Source organism: Amyelois transitella, chromosome 20 (genome assembly GCF_032362555.1).
Source record: "Amyelois transitella isolate CPQ chromosome 20, ilAmyTran1.1, whole genome shotgun sequence".
Taxonomy (NCBI): domain Eukaryota; kingdom Metazoa; phylum Arthropoda; class Insecta; order Lepidoptera; family Pyralidae; genus Amyelois; species Amyelois transitella.
In genome coordinates this window covers 4,114,044-4,136,269 of record NC_083523.1, presented here as the reverse complement: position 1 = coordinate 4,136,269, position 22,226 = coordinate 4,114,044, and the positions used below count along the sequence as shown (strand labels likewise).

The following is a 22,226-nucleotide window of genomic DNA, read 5'->3' as shown; positions in this document are numbered from 1 at the left end:
CAAAGTTGAATGAGGATTTTCAGTCACTATTTCCTTCACTTTTGCGATGTTAACTTCAGTTGCAGACGTTGATGGCCTACCAGAGCGAGGCAAATCTTCCATCACATCTCGACCGCTTTTGAACGCTTTGTACCACTCATAAGCACGAGTTTTTGATAAAATCGATTCACCGTAAGCCTTCTGTAACATTTTCAGTGACTCCGAACACGATATTCCATTGGCAATGCAAAATTTAAGACAAACTCTTTGTTCGATGTTTTTATCCATTATGAAATTAGCAATACACACTAGATATGATATAACTAAAAATAGCACTGTATTTAATGTAAACAACAGATGCAACTCAAACTCCGCGCCAAAATGGAAAACAGTTGTGCCAATCTAACAACAACAAAAAAAAACAAAAATTTGAATTTGGAACCATAAATAAATAATCCATTCCCGATACTTTTCTGACTGAATGTATGTCAAGTCATAGTGACTGTAAATAAGGTCTAGAAGGTCAGACGCTCTACTGTTGTTATCTAACCTTCTCATTTCTAGATCGGGAGCGGGCCGCGAGTCTTCCTTGGGCAGGGCTTAGCGAAAACTGGAACAAAACGCCTGGATGAAAATGAATGAGAGTCGTAAACATTATATCACGATTTTATCCCTTATAAGGGAAGACGTAATGGTTTCCATAATTCTAAGATTACCTGGAAGAGATCTGAGACCTGTAATAAGAGTTATTGTATTGTACGGGATATACTCGTACATATACATAGACTGTTCCACTTAAAAGCTACATTTAACTCGAAGCTGTTTAGCTGGATGGCTCAATGATAGAATTGGGATTCAGATTTGTTGCGTCCTTTACCTAAACCCAGAAGAACCCGGAGTCATAATGTAATCGAATTCCGAATTAATTTACGATTTTCATAGTTCGCTGGGAACTTAGTAGGTAAGGTTAAGAAATATAATAATAGTACCAGCTAAACGTTCTATCTTCAATCCAATCAAAGAAATACACCTTCAGTTTACCATTCACGTTGTAATTAAGTACTTGCGTACGAGCACACTCGTAAAGGACGCTATCATCAATGTAAAGATCGTCATTCATGTTTGTGTGCGTCATGCTCAACACTGTTTGTATTATCTGCAATGATGGATACACTTGATTCGAAATGAATAAAAAATTAGGTACTAAAATCTTATATTAAAACTATTTATGTATGTATGTATTTATTGTCACGTTTTTATACCTTTCGGGGTTGGCAGAGCCAACAGTCTCGTTAAAGGTCAAGGATGAAAATGAGATTCAAATAGTGACAGGTTGGTATCTCTTCGCTTATAATTTCAACTCAAGTTAAACTTTCCAAGCTAATCTGATTTCTATGTTCTGTCATAACGACATTCAGCTAAACGTGGCATTTCAGTCTTTTCGACACCGTTAGCTCTGTCTACTTCGTGAGGAGATGTGATGCATGTATGTAGGAATCTCACAATTTGTATGATGAAATAATATCTCCTGTATACTTTTCCTTATCAATATTGTTTATGTGTCGTATTCTACTTAAAAAGTATATTAATTATAATTTTTATTTATTATCAGTCTATGATTTTGAATTGGCAATCTGATTTTAGTAAAATTATTAGACTGCCTTTTACATTGGACAAAAGATGACGCACCGAAGTAGGTTTGTCGGTTGCTGGCAGAAGGCGGCGTTTTTTTTTTCGGGCTACACGCGACAATTGCCTTTAGAGGCTTCTTGGCTATATGCAGTACACATTTTTATCTACGGCTCTGTGAATCATTCTATTTCAAATCAAAAGGGTTTCTTGGCTCTATGCATTATCTAGGGCTTATGAACTTGTAAGAATTGGAAGATACTATCGTAAACATAATTTTAAAATCGTTGAAATGAGGTCGACTTCGTCCTGTAAAAAAACAGGTAAATCAGTAATGATTACAAATTCTTTTTTTTTTATCCCCAGGCACCGAAGGCCATGAGTGACCAGTGGTAGCGGGTGGCGGTGATGCACCGTGGTCACGCGGGCGCCGCCCCGCCCCCGCACCCCCCCGCCGTCCCTTCGCACCCCCTCTACCGCACGCACGCGCACGCAGATATTGACGATCAGGTGACGTCATACTCAGATGTTTATTGTTTACGATTTCACTACGAACTCATCAAGTCTTCAATTCAATGCGGCAGGTCAACGTTTTGTCATTCACAGTGGACATAGTTCTAGATTGAAAGTGACTTTGAAAACAGTAGTACTGATACAGGTGACCTGTAAAAATAGCTTAAATTTTTTTTTTACACTAGTGACCCTAGACATAGTTATTGAGAAGAAAACCTAACAATTAGTGGATATCATTCTTATGATTACATACTTTGTTGTGCAAAGTTATGTTTTAACGGGCGTGGTGTTCCTATACGTATGCAAACTGTCGCACTAACACCTGCCTATTAAAAATACCAAGACTTATATTTGCAAAACAGGAACTAATGTCTTACAATTTGTTTTTAGATCCCGGCTTCCGTGATAAGCAGTGTCGGCACAGTGAGCCTGTCACAGTCGTCGACTATCCCCATACCAAACATAAGCATGGCTAACCCGACGAATCCAGGGAACGCGAGCAGCAGCGCGGCCCCACAGCCGGCGGCCCAGCCGCCCACGCAGGCCCCCGTCAGAAACCTCCCAAAGAAAAGAAAATTCGATCCCTCGGAACTAGAAGAGATCGAAAGGAATTGTACAAACAATGTGGCCGTGGCCTTAGCTCCGATCGACTTCCAGCACATTCTACACCCTTCCCCCGTGGTGCAACAGCTTTCGCCACAGGAAATCAAAGCACAACAGATCCATTACCTAAACATCGACCTATCTGAATGGCGCGACCACAGAGTCTTAGCCAAGCAACGCGGCCTATACGTGCCCGGTGTGATCCGTCAAGCCGAAGGCTGCAAAGTGATCGTGGAACTAGATGGCCAGGAGAATGACCCTATTGAGTACAGTGACATTTTCGGTAAAAATAAGTTCGATATAATCAGTGATGCTAGCCCGCAAATGATGCACCTGCTGGTGGGGGCATCTTGTGTGGTGAGGACTACGGACCATAGCCGGGAAAGTGTGCAAAACGTGTTTGTTGAAGGATTCGTGTTTGAGGTCCTGAACGCGCCGAGAAGGATACGTGTCAAAGTGAGTTCACTATCACTGTATTTGTTAGTCCATTAGTTATTTTATCTAATCTCATAGACATAAAGTGTACCAGTTACTTACCTTATTTATTGTTTGCATTTGCAATGCTGTGATCTGAATATTTAGGTGAATTTCAATGGTCTTATGTCTATTCAAAGTAAAAACAAAATCAGATGGTTTTGTAAAAGAATATTTGATTGCATTGAGTGCCACATGTTTAAAATTAATAATGTGCCATAATGTAGTATGATATTATTAGATGAAACTATAGTTGGTGATTTGTTTCATTGACTTGCATCAGAATAACACATGATATCCAGATGCCTATAAATAGAATCAGATTGTCCTTGTCTTGTTCTCAAATATGTTTGTGTACATCTACACATATCTATTAGTCCAGTAGTTTATGAGTTTTTTTTGTTGCTAGAAAAAGCTCTTTATAATTATTAGTATGGGGTATGGACTTAAGCAGTTAAGTTCCACTAAAACACTCTAGGTAATCACAGCCTATTTATTCTGCAAATCTGCATGGAAGAGAAATGTGAAGGGCTCAAGTCTATGATTAAAACATATTTATATACCAACTTAAAAATATACAAGAAAGTTATAGAAAGAAGAAGTATATAAGGAAGTAACATGCACATTCTCTATTTATCTGTTATAATAAATAATGATTTTCCTGTTAATTTTGAAAACAAGAGAGGATATGTTAGGATGAGTCAGTGATTTTAATTGAAACATGACATCATTATGCTCCAGAGATCACGCTATCTACATTATAATAATCTACATAATGTGTATGTACGACCTTGGAAGCGTAACCGTTACGCTGGTTCACTATGAGTAGGTAGTGCAGGGTTTGATTCCTAGAGCTAGATAGATAAATATATTATGAATAATTAAGTTTTACGTTTCTTTAAAAATCATAATACTGTAAAGAGAGGTTTCTTCTTTTCTCTAATCAAAAAAAGTAAAAAGTACTGGGCCAGTTTCAATGATATTTGGCACAAATAAAACTTCGAGTCTTATATAAAAATCTGTTTAATTGTCCATACTAATAATAAAGAGAAAATATTAATATTGTGTATTTTTGTAACGAATAAACTCAAAAAGTAATAAAACGATTTTTAAAAAATTTTGTGCACAGTGATAGAATACTTTTAGGAATAAGATTTTTTCTGGAAATTCTCACGGGTGCGAAGTTCTGCGTAAAAGCCAGTTAAATAATATTGTCGCGTGATTATTTTAGTAGTTTGATAGTTAAGTACAATTATTATTTGTATATCGCCCAGACCAACGGTCGCATATGTTTAATAACAGATAAATATAACTTGCTCTTCGTACCTACTAAAATATATTCCTGACTCTGAATTTCGGAACTGTTTTAGAGAACTAAGATTTGATGGGAATTATCTTACAATACTTATTTAAGAAATAGGCCAATCAAGTTTATTGTTTACGCAAAATTTGCGAAATACACGACCGTTAGTGTTATAGACCGTTGTGTACTTACTTAAATTATAAAAAATCTGAACTAGGCCCTAGTATCTGTTGATTTTGCGACCTGTTCAGTGAGGATAGTAGGAATGGTAAGTTCATAATCGGTTCGGAAATTACTAATTTTGCACATAAAAAATACATTTCTCTCTTTTTTTAATGGAGTAATTAAAGAAATACTATGATCAGCAGTCTGCATATCAAATTACCTCTGCAGTTGCGTGTGGCGTTGATATATTTTACATATTTCAAACGATTTCAAGAAAAAAAAATTTCTCTATATCCTAAATTAGTTTTGACTGTATATATATCCTATTTATATTATTGTACATAATTTTATAGGTATCAGACATGGATAACGAGACTGTAGAAGTGAAGCGCGCAGACATCAGGCTGCTGCAGCCGCCGTGGGCTGACGAGCTGGAAGACGCGGGCTCGCATCACACGCCCATGCATCAGGTGCCGGTCCAGCATATGCCGGTGGCGGTATGTTGGCAGTATTGTTGTACTCTATAGGTGTTAGATACGGCAAAGAGACTGTAGGAGTGAAGACATCAGACTCCTGAAAGACGCGGGCTTTGGCCCGGTTCGGTCTAATTATCACTACGATGATAATTGGTGAATTTGGGCATTATGTATACAAAAACAACTTAGCTTGGGTTTTAAGAATTGCTATATTTCCCTTTGCCTCTGACGACATCCACGGAAAGAAATGGAGAAGTCCTAAACTTATGGAAACTAAGGACACAATGTGCTAGTTTCGACAGTGTTTTTTTTATCGGTAGTCATTTCTTTTTGAACTAGAGCTAATAAAATTTTTGACATTGTCTAATTTCAGCAGTCGTTTCAAATGTGCGACGGCAATTTCTACACGTCGTCCCCGATGCCTGGCGCCGGTCAGGTGGTCACTGTGGGCGCCTCGTCCAACGGCTCCATGGACTACGGCGAGAGCGACGATGATTTGAGACGAGAAGACATCATGTTTCCTAATGACTCGCAGATGGGTGAGTGAAGATTGAGTTTCTTTCTTGACTAGAGGTTTCGTGGGCGCATCGTCCAAATTTCGAAAATCAAGATTTTTTACAGTTTAATGATGTTATGAGTTATTTCTGATTAAGGATCAAACAGTTTGTTTATTATGCATTATTTATTATCCCACACATAGGTTCTCTGCTTAAACTTTTCGATAATGCTATTAACATTAAGTTCGCCTATTGTGTTTTATAAATTATAATTGTTACAATAAAAAAATAGGTCAAAGGTGGTCTTATTCACTCTTCTTAGGCATAAAATCACGATTCTTCCCCGAAGGAATACTAAAGAGACTATCTCTCCGCTTGCCACAATCCCTGCCTACTTTTTTATTCACTTTTGCCTTCAAAACTCCCTAACGCAAATCTTAGCGGTTCGTTTGATAAAAGATTTGGCTTATCAAAAGTTACTGGAGATATCTACCAAATATAGATGTAATTTTGTTTTTTTTTTTTTTTTTCTTTTATATATTGTTATATCCAATATTTATTAATTCATCATAAAATTTCACAGTATTCTTTTTACAATTTATAATTAGTATCCTTAATTAAAATTAAATTTTTATTCTCTACAATTAATCTAAATAGGTATTCATTCTAAATGTAATATATAATTGTCAGTCAAAAATTCCACCCCGAATCGTACCCGGCTCAAAGGTACCCATCACACTAGCTGCGTTTCCTCTTTGGATGGCTAAGGATAATTATATAATTTTTAATAATGTAATTTTGTTTGGTTGAATGTAATTACTATATTGATAGATTACAGTCTCTAACCTACCCCAATGGGTGACAGAAGTGATGGTATGTATGTATGTATGATTGACATTGATTTGACAGACTGCAGTAACAGCAAACGCAGCAGCTTGCAGAGCCGAGGCAGCACGTCCAGTCTAATCGAGCGCTCCATCACTCCCAGATCTCAACCGCCTACTCCCAGGTTAGTATAACGTATGAAATTACCTTCATTGAATTTAAGTTTGTAAGTGACAAATATAATTACTTTTTTTTTAGATTGTGTCATAGATTTAATCGTAGTGAAATTTGTCTATTTGAATGGTAACCATTTTAGCTCCTATAATACATAAAAAATATATATAACTAATTCAAAGCTTTAATACTTTTTCTTTAAATGAGTACATGAAGACGACGAGTGCCGTGTGGTTCCCGGCACCAATACAAAAAAGAATGGGACGACTCCATCTTTTTCCCATGGATGTCGTAAAAGGCTACGATAGGCTTACAAACTTGGGATACTTTTTTAGGCGATGGACAAGCAACCTGTCACTATTTGAATCTCAATTCTATCATTAAGCCAAAAAGCTGAATGTGGTCATTCAGTCTTTTCAAGACTGTTGGCTCTGTCTGCCCCGCAAGGGATATAGACGTGACCATATGTATGTATGAAGACACTGAATGCTTCCAAACGGTCATCGTGGAAATCTTTAGAGTTGGTCTCCAGCAAGTAAATTTAATGCGGTGAAATAATTAAATACTGATCGATACATCATTTCCTTTTCAGATCTCAAGCGGCAACCCCGCACAAATACAAGAAGGGCGACGTCGTATCAACGCCTACAGGAATCCGAAAGAAGTTCAACGGCAAGCAATGGCGGCGATTGTGTTCCAAAGATGGCTGCACCAAGGAGAGCCAACGTCGTGGTTATTGTTCGCGACATTTGTCGCTGCGCGGTGTCGCGTCATCCAACACGCCATTGGCGCAGCCGTCGCAACATCACAGGTGACATAATATATTGCAATACATGGCGTTAGGAAAGACTAGACTTAAATAATCTTTGTAAATTGTATAATTATTTGTATTACCCGTTCTGCTTGCCCCCCTCCCGGTGCGTTTGACCTGCATGATTATATTAAGAGGAGAACTTTAAAAGTGGAGAGATTCTGTTTTGTTGGCAAACCATTTTAAACTACCTTATTCCTAATGGTCTAAATTTGTTTTCAGAAGCAGCAGCAAGTCCCTGTCGTCTAGCGGCACGGGCGTGGAAGGCGACGAGACATCGCGCGAGTCCGACACCACGCCGCCGCATTACAGAGTCGCTGGCAGGTTCGATTCCGATGAGACCGAGGCTGCTAATATGTTAGGTAATATATTTTGTATTTCTGATATATAGTGACTAATGTATTTAGTATTTTACAAAATATATTTTTAGACTGTTCGAAACTGAACTCTTTAAAAAGAAGCTCTCTTGATAAGTCGAATGTTAGTTCCTTAAATCTTGTAAGAAGTTAATAAAGAACAAACATAAAAAAAAATCTGTGAGCTCATTGTGCCAGGCTCAGGTGCTAGTGTTGCTGATCGATCAGCACAGTGTGAATACATAGTCAAATATGAATCACATTCAAACTAAGAATATCATCAAAACGTGTTGGCCATAAATAAAAAAAAACAACAATTGAAATAAAGAACGGGCGTGTGTTCCGCAGTGTCGCTGGGCAGCTCGCGCTCGGGCAGCCCGGGCGCGTCGCCGCCGGGCGCGCGGCGCTCGCCCACGCCGCTGCGCAGCAACGTGTTCGTGCCCATCTGCAGCCCGCCGCCGCCGCACGCGCGCCCGCCCGCGCACCGCGCGCTCGCCGCGCTCCCCGACCGCCCGCACACGCTCATACGGTCAGTTACACATTGCCTTCCTGCTCACCTTGTTATCTAAATAAATAAAGAAGCCTTTTTTATTTGTTTTTGTTCACTATGTTGTAAAATTAACACTGCAAAAAAGGCGGCAATAACATAGTGACATATTGTTAGTGATGGGTGTTTTCAAGGGAAAAACATCCTGCTTGGGTTTGCGAAGTTTTGACATAGGCGATCAATTTTGAATTGATAATTCGTCTCGCGTTATCCCCGGTTCCGTTTTCTCAGGTTTTTGCCGTCTGAATTCTGACATCTATTACAGTGGATACTAATCAATTTTGATCATAATTTACCAGCTTTCTCTAGTAATAAAAGCAAAGAAATATATCTACGACCCATGCTAATCAGAAAATGAAGATTTCCGGAATGGAAATATCCACAACCATAATCAGTCCGTCAAATTCAAGAAATCGTTATATACTGCCCTTTCAGACTTTCAGGGTATTTTATACCTTTTTCTTTTTGTTTCAGCCCCGAGTTAGTTCGGCCGAGCCGTGTCAGCCCTTCAGTGAGTGGAGTCGCGACCAGCGTTATAAGAGTTTCACCGGCGCCCTACCATCAGGTGAATATACCTATATTACGACTATTACTTAAAAAATATATACACAGAGCCAATAGCCACAAGAATCAAAGGCAATGTAGACTATGTTTGGTTGACTGACTATGGCGTAGATGAGACAATAGTCGCATCATTTGAAAGCTATATTAAGCTAGATTTAGCTAAATGGCTTAATAATGAAATTAAACTTCAGAAATAGTGACAGGTTGCTAGGTCATCGCCTAAAATAACCTCACGTTTTTAAGTTTATCTATCAAATGATTTTGCTATCAGTGCAAGTAATAATAAAATTATTTTTCTAATTTGCAGCCGGAGAACAGGAATGGCCCAACAAGTCTCCACACCAGCCAACCGAACGTGATTGGGGTTCAACAACCTTCAGCGCTGTCCATCCAGAGTACCATCCAATCATCGATCAACCAGTACTCTACCACGCTGCCCTCCAACCTCACTCTACCTTCAAGCATATCCCTCAACCTGAACAACACCAACCTCCAAACGAGCATCGCCAACTCTATGCGGTCTACCAACAACGATTTACCCCACAACCTAATCGTCCATAGAGGTGTAAACGGCATAAAAGAGCAAATGTACCGACAAACGTTGAACTTACGCAACGGACTACACGATTACAGAGCCGAAGAATCACCACCACTAAATAATCAAGAGAATTTTTTTAATAGAAGAGTCTCGGAGTACGATGATGAGAACGGACTTCACAGGAATGTGATGGAACACAGGCCGCCGGAATTATCCGAGACTCGAGTTGTAGAAGATAAAAGGATCATCAAACCGGCGCCGCTGCAGGCCAGATTCTTGTCCGTGGTGGATACGGAGGCCAAAGACAATATAAAGAGGTTTTATGTCATACCGCAGAATATCGAGAAGAAGTTTGTGCTGATCAAGAATGAGCCAGTCGAGCCTATTCATGTGAGTACAGTTATAGTAAAGCTTGTTTTTTGCCATAGTGTTTACTGAAATCTTTAAAGAAAAAAATTAAGGTTATCTTAGTAAATATACAAGGAGAGTGTATGGAAACCGTGCGAGTATTTAGTAGAATTTTTCTTACTAACCAATACAATTGTAATAAATAAAATTAGGGAAGCTTTAAGTCGTATTTTGTGACTTACAGATAGATGAGAAAATGCCTCAGCAGATGAACAATAATGAACTGGAAAATGAACACAGGAGTTTGGACAATGGTGATCACGTAAGTGTTGATCATTTTATATTAGAAAGATAGAAAGAGACTCGGGAATTGCATTCTGAAAAGGTTTTGAATGTTTGTCTTTAAAAGATTGGTTTTTTAATCCGGAAAATGGAAAGGAATCTAGATTTAAGTGTTATGAATATGAATATTGTCATTATATTATGTTCACCCACTTATACACACATTTTATGTTTTGGGAAAGAAATTATTGTAATAATGTGGGAATTTGGAAAGGGGTTTATTATACGTAATTTCAAGGCAATTAAAGTTTGCCTATGTATTCTGCTGTAAATTTTTATTTTTTACAATAAAGTTTTAACTAATATAAATTAAAAATAAATAAATATATTACAATATATATAGGTGAACAACGTGAATAGCAGCGCTGTGATTGTACATCCCAGTCAACTGCTGCCTGTGTTGCCGCCTCCGACGTCGCATACAGCTATCATTGGTGAGTGAAGGCTATTTAAAGTGGTAGAAATTGGAAACTTTTGTTTTGGTGGTAAGATTTCAATTGTTTTACACATTAAATCGCTTAAGTGACAATATTTGACCAGTCGAGCCTATCATTGGTTTGAGATGGTAATATCAGATGGTAGTATTGCCGATTCGACTCATAAAAGTAGGTAAATCGGTGTAACGTAGGTGAAAGCGTGTAATAATATACATGATTGATGACACGTGTTTTGTTGTTCCAGTGTCCACGAGCGGCGTACCAGGCGGCGTGTTCCCGTGGCAGTCCCTGGTGCCGCTGCTGACGGCGTCCCCTCCCCCCGCGCCGCCCTCGCCGCGTACCCCCCGCACCCCCCACACGCCCCACACCCCCCACACGCCGCACACCCCCCACACCCCCCACACACCCCATGTCAAGACTGAGGAGCAGATCAAGACTGAAGCTACTACTGGTGAGTATGATTTCATTCGCAGAGCTCTTACGGTGAGAAAAACTTCGGGAGGAAACCTGAAATCTCGTTTAAGTTTCCCTGTAAAGGTTGTGGAGCTCATACGGAAGTTGCTTCATGTAAAAACCTTACTCACCCGATCAAAGGTGCACTTTGGGCTCCTCTCATGACAGGTTAGGATGTAACCGGGACTAACGCCAGGAGGAATTACGTCTATATCCCTTGCGAAGTAGGCAGATCCAACACTTGAAAGACTGATAGGCCACGTTCAGCTAATGATAAGAGTCGAGATCCAAATAGTGACAGGTTGGTAGCCCATCGCATAAAAGAAGAATCTCAAGTTTATAAACCTTCCCCTAAATCAAATAAATTAATACATTATTCCACTATTCCAGGTGAAACAGCGCCACCTATGTGCACAGAAGAAGACGATGAAGTGTTCGACGTGATAGAAGACACGAGTGGCGGCGACGATTCCAACAAAAGGAGGTCACAAAGTCTCTCTTCACTAAACTCTCCTGCCGCTGCAACTGATAAGGTAAACTCTTCATTTTCCAGGACACATCCACACCTCTCTAGAGAGGGTCCCGTGGTGAGGATTTTGACCATGATCCAGGATTGGGTAAGTCAGGCTTTGACACGAAGCGACCCTCGTCTGACAAACTGCTGGAGAACCTTATACATACATACATACATACATATGGTCACGTCTATATCCCATGCGGGGTAGACAGAGCCCACAGTCTTGAAGACTAAATGGCCACATTCAGCTATTTGGCTTAATGATAGAATTGAGATTCAAATAGTGACAGGTTGCTAGCCCATCGCCTAAAAGAAGAATCCCATGTTTATAAGCCTATCCCTTAGGCGCCTTTTACGACATCCATGGGAGAGAGATGGAGTGGTCCTATTCTTTTTTGTATTGGTGCCGGGAACCACACGGCACTTATCCATATTGGCTTATCAAAAACTGCAAAAGATGAATAGGCACATTTATTGAGTCGTCCTTTACGACATCCAAAAAGATAGTGATTCTAATTATATGTTTTAGTGCGGGAACCACACGACACTGCTCACTTTATATTATAATGATTTTTCTTATTAATCCAAATTATTGTATACAGAAGGAGCGCCGAATCAGACGGCCGATGAACGCGTTTATGATTTTCTCCAAGCGCCACCGACAAATGGTGCACCAGTTGAATCCCAATCAGGACAACAGGACTGTCAGCAAAATCCTCGGCGAGTGGTGGTACTCGCTCAAACCTGAGGAGAAACAGAAGTACAACGAGTTGGCTAGCGAGGTACTGTATTATCTTGAATCCATACATTATTGTTAGTTCACGAGAATAATTCAGGATTCCTTTTTGACCCCCCATTTGAGGCGCTCTCGAATGAATAAAGGCCTATTTCACTACCCAATTTTAAGGGATCCTTACCCTAACAAAGGCGACCGCACGAATCATCTAATCGCTCTTATCGAACGAGTTGTAGTATAAGGGCAGTTAGGGTACTCTGTCGTCGCGGTACTTTTGCGGAAGAGCGTTTACTTTGAGTCCGTAATTCGGCTCGAGCGACCCGACCGCCATTTTGTTTTGCCGCCCTGCGGGAGCGATGAAACGAGCTCGACCGCCGCAAAGGGAAGATCTTCCGCCAGGCTGGGGTGATGCCCGGGAAACCGCGCGATAGACTATGTTGCGTCGGAGTTTGTATGTGTGCTCCAATCCGTGAAATCGACATCATGATCATAGCGTTGGTCTCGGTTTCGGCCTTTTTCTGGGCAGCGAACTAGTGTATGCTAATATGTAAAGATGTTTCTCTCTCTTTTTTTAAGTTTTCTGATAAACTATACATTGTTTCAGGTTAAAGAGGCCCACTTCAAAGCGCATCCTGAATGGAAATGGTGCAACAAAGACCGCAGGAAATCCTCCAGCAGTCGCGATCCCACGCGATCTATGCCACAGGTACGATTCATATGTTAATCAAATTATACCAAATCATTATTTGTCAAAAGTTCTATAAATATTTATTCAGGGTCGGCTAGTTTAATTGAGGTAATTTATCATTCTAATATCTCAGTTAAACTGCACAACCGATCTCCAAAAAATTATGCGTACTTATAGTGTCGACTACGGAAAAAGGTTGAGGCAATTCCCACAAGGGTTAAAGCTAGTTTCATTCATATATTCCACACCCTTACAATAGCTATTTATAAGAGAGAAGACACAGAAAAGCCAATTACAGAATTCGTCATAAAACAATTCCGAAAGAAAAATTATACATAGCTTAGTATAATATATGGCTCTACCAACCTTCCGGGTTAACTTCGCCGAATCATGTTCGGAGTGCGCTGCTGTCGCGTTTGCTCTTTAATAGCGCACACTATCTTGACTCCCTACAAAATCTCTATAGTGTCCCTTTAGTTTTGTATTCCTCACTCCATCATATCATATTTCATATATTTTCTTAGTGTGCTGACTTGATATGATTTGTTATAACAGAGTCCCCGCACACCTTCGGAAGCGAATAATGTTGCGGCGGCAGGAACGGAGATGCCGGCTGCAACGGGATACCACGTCGCATCGCCGCAACTTAGTGATGACGAACAGGTAACGCTCATTATTTGTTTTCATCATATAAACTGACTGAAATGACGAAAATTTATCAATTTGTTCGCCGTGAACGTAAACCCTAGATTAATGATCTTTTAACATTTTGATTAATAACTACAGATTGTTTGGGTTTAATGAATTCGATAAAATATTCACTTGTTAGTCCTCTCCTTTAGTATTATGACTGTTTTTATGCAGGTTTCAGCCATATTTAATGTATGATTTAATTCCAGATGCCGCAATCTCTGGTCGAGGAGCCGCCGGCGCAGGATATGCAAATCGACCTGAAGTGCGGAGAGAAAGTCACGGATTCAGATTCTGAGGGGCTCGAGGGCAGAGAGTACTTGCCGCATCACGACCATACTCGTAGACCGAAACCGATCAAAGCTAGGTGCGTACAGTATTGAACAGATAACATATTTCTAGAATGGGGTACTGGCATAATGGTAATAACAAATTAGTCTGTTGCCGCGAATGTAAATGTCGCCATAATACTCCACCATGATTTGAAAAAATCTATGTCGCAACTGTTGTTGTTTGTGTAACATGGCAGACTTGCAAAACACATTCTTTGTTACCGATGTTACAAATTCGAAATGAATGTAGTTTCGTGTCCACTTTTTTCCTACGTTTTTGTTTCATAATTTTTTTCTTAGTAACATTCTTCCTATAATTTGTAATGTTTGTTTTAGGGCGGGCTCATCTGACAATCTGCTGGGCGGTATTACAGCTTCGAGTCCTGGTGGCTCTAAGGTTTTCCAACCAACTGGTGGCGCTTTCAAATCAACACACGCCGATACTGGTATGTTTGTGTTTTGTAAAAAGAAGGCTTGAACTAATTGAGGATGATATGTCACAAGAGAACTTAAAAACAACGCAAAAATTACGTCATACTTATGTTAATAAAATATTAAAATGGAATCAAATCAGGGACATTAAATAAGAGCTTGCATGAAAATACTAATAAATGTGGATAAAGCGAAAGAAGTTTGCATCCTGGCAAGTGGAAAGATGTAGTCTTTGCCCAACGTACCCCTCCGCGAAACAGGCGTGATGTTGTGTATGTATAAATCTTTTAATAAAGGTACACGTTTTATTACAGGTGATCACAGACAATGGGCCACAGCATTCACGACCGTGAACAAGAGTCTACCGAGCCAAGTACCCAGCTCTCCGCACCCTTTGCAGTCAATATCAGCGAGTACTCAAAGCCTCACTAACAGTGTCCAAGGCATTTCTCTAAGCACACCAAATCTTACCACTCAAGCGGCTTTGGATAATGCTATAGCATCAATTATCAATTTGCCGACAACATCAAGTGGGGTCCAAGTGATATCGAGTGGCGTATCGATGAATCAACCGAGCGGGTTGACGATGAATCAATCAAGCGGGTTGACAATGAATCAATCAAGCGGGTTGACAATGAATCAATCAAGCGGGCTGACAATGAATCACTCAAGTGGGTTATCGATGAATACTCAAGCATCGACGTCGACTGCTTTAACAAATGCTCTGTTGAAGGGAGTCACTTTGATGAAAAGGAATCTTGGTGATAATCCTACAGGTAAATTTTAGTAGTAGTAGTCTAAATGGTAGTCAATCCTACTACTATTATAAAGGCGAAAGTTTGTATGGATGTATGGATGTTTGTTACTCTTTCACGCAAAAACTACTGAACCGATTACCATGAAATTTGGTATGTAGGTAGCTGAAGACCCAGAATAACACATAGGCTACTTTTTATCCCAGAGTTCCCGCGGGATTGATAGGGTTTCCATGCGGACGAAGTCGCGGGCGGCCTCTAGTGTTTTAATAATCTCTAATCAACATTGACTTTGTCCCGATTCACATATGTATTGGGTTCGTTTGATATGTTTTGTCCTAGATAAACAGCACAGTTGAGGGAAATCAATTTGAGAAACCTGCAAATTCAATGCAACTGTATGTGTAACCATGATCATTGGATCATATTGGATGGGAAAGGTGAAATGGGTTGGATCATGTAAAATGTTTGTTTGACAAACAAAGTTCATAACAAAGTCTATATCCCTTGCAGGATAGACAGAGCCAACAGTCTTGTAAAGACTGATAGGCTAAATTCAGCTGTTTGGCTTATTGATAGAATTGATATTCAAATAGTGACAGGTTGCTAGCCCATCGCCTAAAAGATGAATCTCAAGTTTATAAGCCTATCCCTTAGTCGCCTTTTACGACATCCAAGGGAATAAGATGGAGTGGTTCATTCCCTTTTTTTTTATTGGTGCCGGGAACCACACATATTTTTATTAATGAATTTTCCTCATTTTATTGTAGTGTATAATCATCTTTTTTTTAAATTGATGCAGGCCCCCTGACCCTGTCGTTGGACGCGTCCGGCAACCTCCTGATAAAGGCGAGCCAGGCGTCGCCGCTGCAGTCGCCGCAGCCGCAGCCGCAGCCGCACCAGCTGCACGTCGTACAGCTGTCCAGGCTATGCGTGCCTGCTTACACTGGTCAGTATATTGTCATTAGAAAAATGTACTAAAATTAGAGCGTTGCTGGTTGAATCGGTATAATAAAAAAAAAAAAAAAAAATCGAATCCCATCTCGGTCATGACTATTTTCATAAATTATGTTTGTTAGTTAGAATACTAACCGATGTTTTTAAGGTGGGGGAAAACATGGTGAGGAAATCTGCACATTCAGGCAACTGGATTTGTAACCATGACCAATAGGTTGACCTGCAAAGGTTACGGAGGTCAGATTGGATATAAAACTTAGCAATAAAAGCTGTTTGTAAATGAGAGAAAGAATAAAGATCTTTTTAATCGATTCTCGTTAAATCTATCTTCCTACTTAGCTCCTTCTTCTTGACGTCGTCATCCTTCCAACGATAATCTATATTTTTTTATTATAATATTCTCATACCATTTTTAAAACCTCATTCGTGAGTGCCATAAGATAAATTCATTTGTCCTTCTTAGCTATGGAAGCTGTTTGTAAATGAGAGAAAGTAATCTAGTCTATTTTTGTTTTGATTAAACGAAATCTTACAGCATGTATTTTTAACCGCCTATAAAAAAGGTGGTTCTCAGTTTGATCTGTATTGTTTGTCCCTTATTATCTCGAGTTTCGCTGAACCGATTTTGATGCGGTTTTCAAGAAAGTATTTGTTACATACAGGAGAAGCTTAAAAATTTAACCGATTTCAAATAGGAGTATACCTATTGGTCCTCTTTTTTTATAAAAGTTATACATAAATCCTCATCGAGTTTGACCTATAAATGTTTATTTTACAGAAGTGGAAACTAGCAAGCAGTCCACGGTCCTGCCGAGCAGTGCGCCGAGCGCGCCGTCTGTCATCGTGTCGCAGAGCAACCACGCGGCGGTCAAACCCAACACGTAAGATGTTATCTATAAATATAAAATGCATTTTTTATGTCATATTATGTATTACTAAAAAAATTGTGATGTACAATACAGTGTTTACAAACAAACAAAATGAAAATAGGGATGTGTAATAAGTTATAGAATCATGGTAATAAATGGATAGGTATTGATACGTAGGATTCAAAAATAGTTTGTTAGTTATTTTATTATGATCTATAATTGCAACAAAAAAGCTATCTGCTAAACTGTTGAATAAAACAGTTGTAACGTTGCAACTTGGTATCATTTTGTAAGTAGGAGCCCATTTTGTCTACGCTGTTGATGCAATTGAGATTGTAGCAGGTTGCTAGCCCATCGTCTACATCTGGAATCCCAAATTCATTAACTTACCTATCCCTTAGTCGCCTTTTACGACATCCATGGGAATGATATGGAGTGGTTCTATTCTTAAGTGGCGGAAACCATACAGCACTCTTTGTTTTAAGAAGAGTTACTTTAAGAACATTATGGTTTTGTTCCATAGCGGGCAATGGGAGACCTCGGCAGAGGAAACGCGGCCGTTCCCGCTGGCGCCCACGCCCGCACAGCTGGGCTGCGCGCCGCTGCAGAAACGACTAAACAGAGGTAGGGTAAACCAGAGAGTGATTGCCCACAGGCAGTGATTGCCCGTTTTTAGAAAAAAATCTGAATCAAAGGTTGTGTTCTCACTTGTTTCGAATATAATTTACTAGGTTACTCTATGGTCAATTTATAGTAGATTTTAAAATTGATAAGTGTTAACACTGAAGAAAAAAAAACCATTAAGGTATATTTTGTCATGACGGGTGAACGTGTAACTCAAACAGGTAAGCTTTTTAGCAATTTTCTTAAGGAATTACTTGCTTAGAGGTTCATTTTTTTTTAAATTTTATTTGATATTTCATTATTGGTGTATGGTTATGACGAAATCATAAGTGTTATGTTATGTTTTTAATGAAAATATTTGAAATCAGATTAGATTCAATGGTTTTTTAATGGTGGGCAATCGCTGTACGTATTTCGGCATATTTTTAGTTATTGCCCACCATAATTTTAGTGATTGCCATGGTTAATTTCTATAGTTATTGCCCAGGGCAATCATTATCGGCAATTTTTTGATTAAGTCAGTAATGTTGCCGTCACATTTATTAGCTTAATGGCTTGCATACGCGCAATAATATTGTGACAATAATATTGTCAATATTTTTTTCACTATGTAATATTGTCAATATTTTTTTCACTATGTAATATTGTCAATATTTTTGCCAAACATACGCAATAATATTGACAATGTAGCAAATATTGTTAACATTATTTCGTGGGTGCGGGTAGCCAATCGCTATGCACAACATCTTATTGGCTGTTATTGTTTTATTTACAGTATGCCAAAGACATCAAAAGTGCAATATAGCAAAGAAAATTTACAGAAAGCTATCGAGGCTCTTCAAGATGCTTCTAACAATTTGTCTACAAGGCAAAAATACTGTGTTCCGAGGTCCAGTCTCCGCTACTATATTAAAAATCTGGGACATAAAACCAGTTTAGGGCTGTAGGGATTACATTTAAATAGTTGTAAATACTATAAATAAATAAAATTATATGTTAGTAACAAACGGACAACCGTATGTATAAAAACTCATACGCGGATCTCCTTCGTCCCGCCATAAATTCGGCGGACAAGTAAATTTAAAAATGTCTGTTTGACAAGAGTCAAGTTTATTGTATTTTTTGGCCCGTTTGTTCCTATACACTTAAAAAGTAATTTAAATCTTTCATTTTATCTTATATCCTTTCCCCTCTTCTCTTACTCTGATTGCGCTTCAACTTCAATTAGGTAAGCTTTAAATCTATTGCTGCAGGACCATCTATACTAATATTATAAAGCTGAAGAGTTTGTTTGTTTGTTTGAACGCGCTAATCTCAGGAACTACTGGTTCGAATTGAAAAATTATTTTTGCGTTGAATAGACCATTAATCGAGGAAGACTTTAGGCTATATAATATCACACTGTAACTATAAGGAGCAAAGAAATAATAGAAAATGTGAAAAAACGGAGAAAGTTATTTATTCTTGAGGGCTTCAATAATGCTCAAAATAATTATTCCACGTGGACAAAGTTGCGGGCACAGCTAGTCACCTATACCTATTAATGTCTGAAGAAAGTCGTTTGGAGGATTGGATAAAAATATCGCTAGAAAAGGATTTCCTCGAAATAGACATTTTAGACTCCGTGCAAAAGTTTTTGGAATAAAATCCGCGCTCTAATTGGTTTTTTTTAAAATAAGCCAGGTGATGGTTAATGGAAGGCATTTTTGAAGAACATCAGAAGGAGTGACAAAAGTTCAAAGTCTAATTTATCATTTAAGGGTACTGGGCAATTACTGTGCTATGATGTGGGCAATTAGTGTAAGCAATGGGCAATAACTGTACATTTTTGGATAATTTTAAATTTGTTTATTTATTTTCTAAGCCATGTAAGTTTTGACTAAAAATCGTTAACACTTTGATAGAGATCTTATTTAGACATAAGAAAAAAATTATAAATGGTTGAAACTTGTAATACTTTTTTTATAATTTGAAGCCAAAGTGTTTGAAGTCCTTAAGTGGGCAATAGCTATACGGTTTACCCTAATTCATTTATATTCACAGCTCTTAACTATTTTCTTTTCATTGAGATATTTCATGTGAGATCAGCACAGGTATTATTTTCACAGGTTTAACAATTTTCATTTCATATTTTATCGTCATTTTATGTATGTGCAGCAAGGTAGTATTTGCCATCCCAAATGATTCATCTATCAGACAACAAAACTTTGACCTATGGACAATGAATAGTCTTCGAGCAACGACGTGGATGGGAATTCTTCCAATGAGTTATGGCCTATACTTCAAGTTCCAATTTTTTGTATCTTCATCTTGGGATGTATTGGGAAAAACTTTCTAAATCATGTAAACTTAATCTTTCAGGCAAAAAGAAATTTAAACTGAACCATTGCCTAAATCTTAAATAAAATTTGCCATTTCAGGAACATCGACTGGTTCGACAGGCAGCGGTGACCAAGCCGTGCCTCGGTCTGAAAGCGGACCCACAACGCCTTTGGAGACGGAAACACCAATGTCTCCCAAACATGAAAATTTACCCAGCCCTTCGCTCAAGAAGAAGAGCCTTTTCAAGAAGGGCAATGAAGACGGGAGGGATAAGTGAGTACATTCAGATCACAGATAGACAACGCAAAATATCGAAAGTTCACCCATCTGGAACACATATATCTATAGGATGTTTAATACACTATACTTTCACCAAACCATGGTATCACCAATCTTGGGGTTATCCTCGTTCAATGGTGGAGTGCGCGCCGCAATCGCTTTTGTTTTCTCTACCGTCGCATCCTTTCTAGACTCCCTACAAATTCTTTAAAATATATTATCTCTTTACTATAGTATAAAGGGACGTGGCCGCGACTTCGCCAGCATGATTTCTTTTTTCGCAATAAAAAGTAGCATATGTTCAGACTCAACTCGTCCCAAATTTCACGAAAATTCAGTTGTCAATCGGTCATGTGGAATAGGCGTGAAAGCGTGACAGACAGACAGACAGAGTTACTTCAGATATGTATTTTAATTAGGGATAGAGAAAAGAAGAAAAAGATAAATGTAATTTTAGGAGAAAATCTAATACGATGCTAAACCTTGCAGGGTTTTGGAGCAGGTGAACTTCGAGCAGAAGTTCAGTACCCTCCCTCAATTCAAGCCCGAGGCGTGCAGCCCTAGCGCCATGGTGGTGCCGCGAAGTCCTCAACTGTACCTGAGGAAGAAGCATAACAAACTGGGCATAGGTTTGTGGTTCTATTTTTTATTTCTTCCTTAGACACAGAAGTTTCGCTTCTGTCGGAATTCTTAGAGAAGGTAGCCTTAGTCATGATAGTACTTTTCAAAATAAGGCCTGTAGTATTTTAAGTTGATAAAATAATAAATAAAAAATTCTCATATTAATAGTATGAATTTTGTTTGTGAACCTTCGTTTATCATCGATCATGTCATTATTACCTTGTTTTTCTTTCGATTCTTCTCTGCGGTGGTCTCATGGTGCCCTTTCCACTTTTAGATCCTTAAGGTCGTAATTAGCATTAAATATTTCAATTATGTTGTTAAAAATAATAATTCTAATAAATAACTGTATATTTTACAGAGGAAGACGGCACGATAGTCTCGACGCCTCAAATGGAAAGCGAGATTATGAACGGCAACAGCATGCCGACACCTATATCTTACGGCACTCCTCATACAACGACCAAACTCGTGGGGAACACCTTCTTCGGGCCAGACTTCAATTTGGATAACTATAGGGGTGAGTGATGTGTTACTTTATCTTTAGCAGAATGACGTTATTTTTTATATCATAAGTTTTGGAGTTCGATGATAATAAACAAAGCTGAAACTGTGATTTGATTTTCATATATTCAATGCTGTTGATTCCTTCTTAAAAAATAAATGTAAAAAATTATTTGAGTCAATGTAGATATGAATGTTTACTTTCCCCCAGCGCCCGAGAGCATGGAGGAGATGTCGCCGCGCACGCCGTGCTCGGGCTCGCTGGCGGGCGGCGCGGGCGCGGGCGCGGGGGGCGCGGGGGGTGTGGGGGGCGGGCGCGAGGCCGGCCACCGCCGCACGCTGGAGCAGCGCCGCCAGCTCGTCATGAAGCTGTTCCACGACCACGGCATGTTCCCCTCCACGCAGGCCACCACGCACTTCCAGGTCGGGCATCTTGATGTTTAAATCTGTTGACCTTTCTGTTTATTTGAAACTGTTTATAAATACTTTTTACAGGTTTTTAACGCGCACGTAACGGTATCTTTATTTTATCTAGATAGTTTCGAATCGTGACACAATGATTCTTTTTAAATACAAGACGAAAGTTTAAAATCCGTTATATCGAGTATCCGTTATATCCGTAATCGAGACTGTTGGCTTTACCACCTGGGAGACCTCGTGCATACAGGAATTATACACAGGAAAGATTTGAATTTAACAAAAAATGCTAATATGTAGTTTCAACCTCATAACTTGTTTTTGTTAGGCTACTCACATGGACATTTTCCCCACGAAGATGTCACTACAGCTGAAGATCCGAGAGGTGCGACAGAAACTGATGGCGCAGAATAATCTCACGCCGCATTCGGAGGTCAACACGCCGACCA

General features: G+C 39.1%; 1 protein-coding gene across 2 annotated transcripts in view; it reads left to right on the top strand.

Moving 5' to 3' along the window:
- The window catches only part of LOC106131605 (protein capicua homolog), a 35,461-nt gene that overhangs the window by 7,045 nt on the left and 6,190 nt on the right, over positions 1-22,226 (top strand). Inside the window, exons 2-29 of one of the 2 annotated variants that reach the window (XM_060950094.1) lie at positions 1,975-2,118; positions 2,512-3,180; positions 5,020-5,163; positions 5,519-5,681; positions 6,549-6,648; positions 7,231-7,449; positions 7,672-7,811; positions 8,154-8,334; positions 8,827-8,917; positions 9,224-9,844; positions 10,047-10,124; positions 10,488-10,578; positions 10,826-11,032; positions 11,425-11,567; positions 12,154-12,333; positions 12,892-12,993; positions 13,531-13,638; positions 13,875-14,032; positions 14,334-14,443; positions 14,744-15,205; positions 15,987-16,133; positions 16,920-17,022; positions 17,534-17,634; positions 20,055-20,229; positions 20,725-20,864; positions 21,218-21,376; positions 21,572-21,783; positions 22,106-22,226. In XM_060950094.1, the coding sequence (XP_060806077.1) occupies positions 2,017-2,118; positions 2,512-3,180; positions 5,020-5,163; positions 5,519-5,681; positions 6,549-6,648; positions 7,231-7,449; positions 7,672-7,811; positions 8,154-8,334; positions 8,827-8,917; positions 9,224-9,844; positions 10,047-10,124; positions 10,488-10,578; positions 10,826-11,032; positions 11,425-11,567; positions 12,154-12,333; positions 12,892-12,993; positions 13,531-13,638; positions 13,875-14,032; positions 14,334-14,443; positions 14,744-15,205; positions 15,987-16,133; positions 16,920-17,022; positions 17,534-17,634; positions 20,055-20,229; positions 20,725-20,864; positions 21,218-21,376; positions 21,572-21,783; positions 22,106-22,226 (5,227 nt within the window). In that variant the 5' untranslated portion in view covers positions 1,975-2,016. Of the gene's footprint in view, positions 1-1,974; positions 2,119-2,511; positions 3,181-5,019; positions 5,164-5,515; positions 5,682-6,548; positions 6,649-7,230; positions 7,450-7,671; positions 7,812-8,153; positions 8,335-8,826; positions 8,918-9,223; positions 9,845-10,046; positions 10,125-10,487; positions 10,579-10,825; positions 11,033-11,424; positions 11,568-12,153; positions 12,334-12,891; positions 12,994-13,530; positions 13,639-13,874; positions 14,033-14,333; positions 14,444-14,743; positions 15,206-15,986; positions 16,134-16,919; positions 17,023-17,533; positions 17,635-20,054; positions 20,230-20,724; positions 20,865-21,217; positions 21,377-21,571; positions 21,784-22,105 lie in introns of both variants that reach the window. The other variant, XM_060950093.1, reaches the window with a different exon arrangement.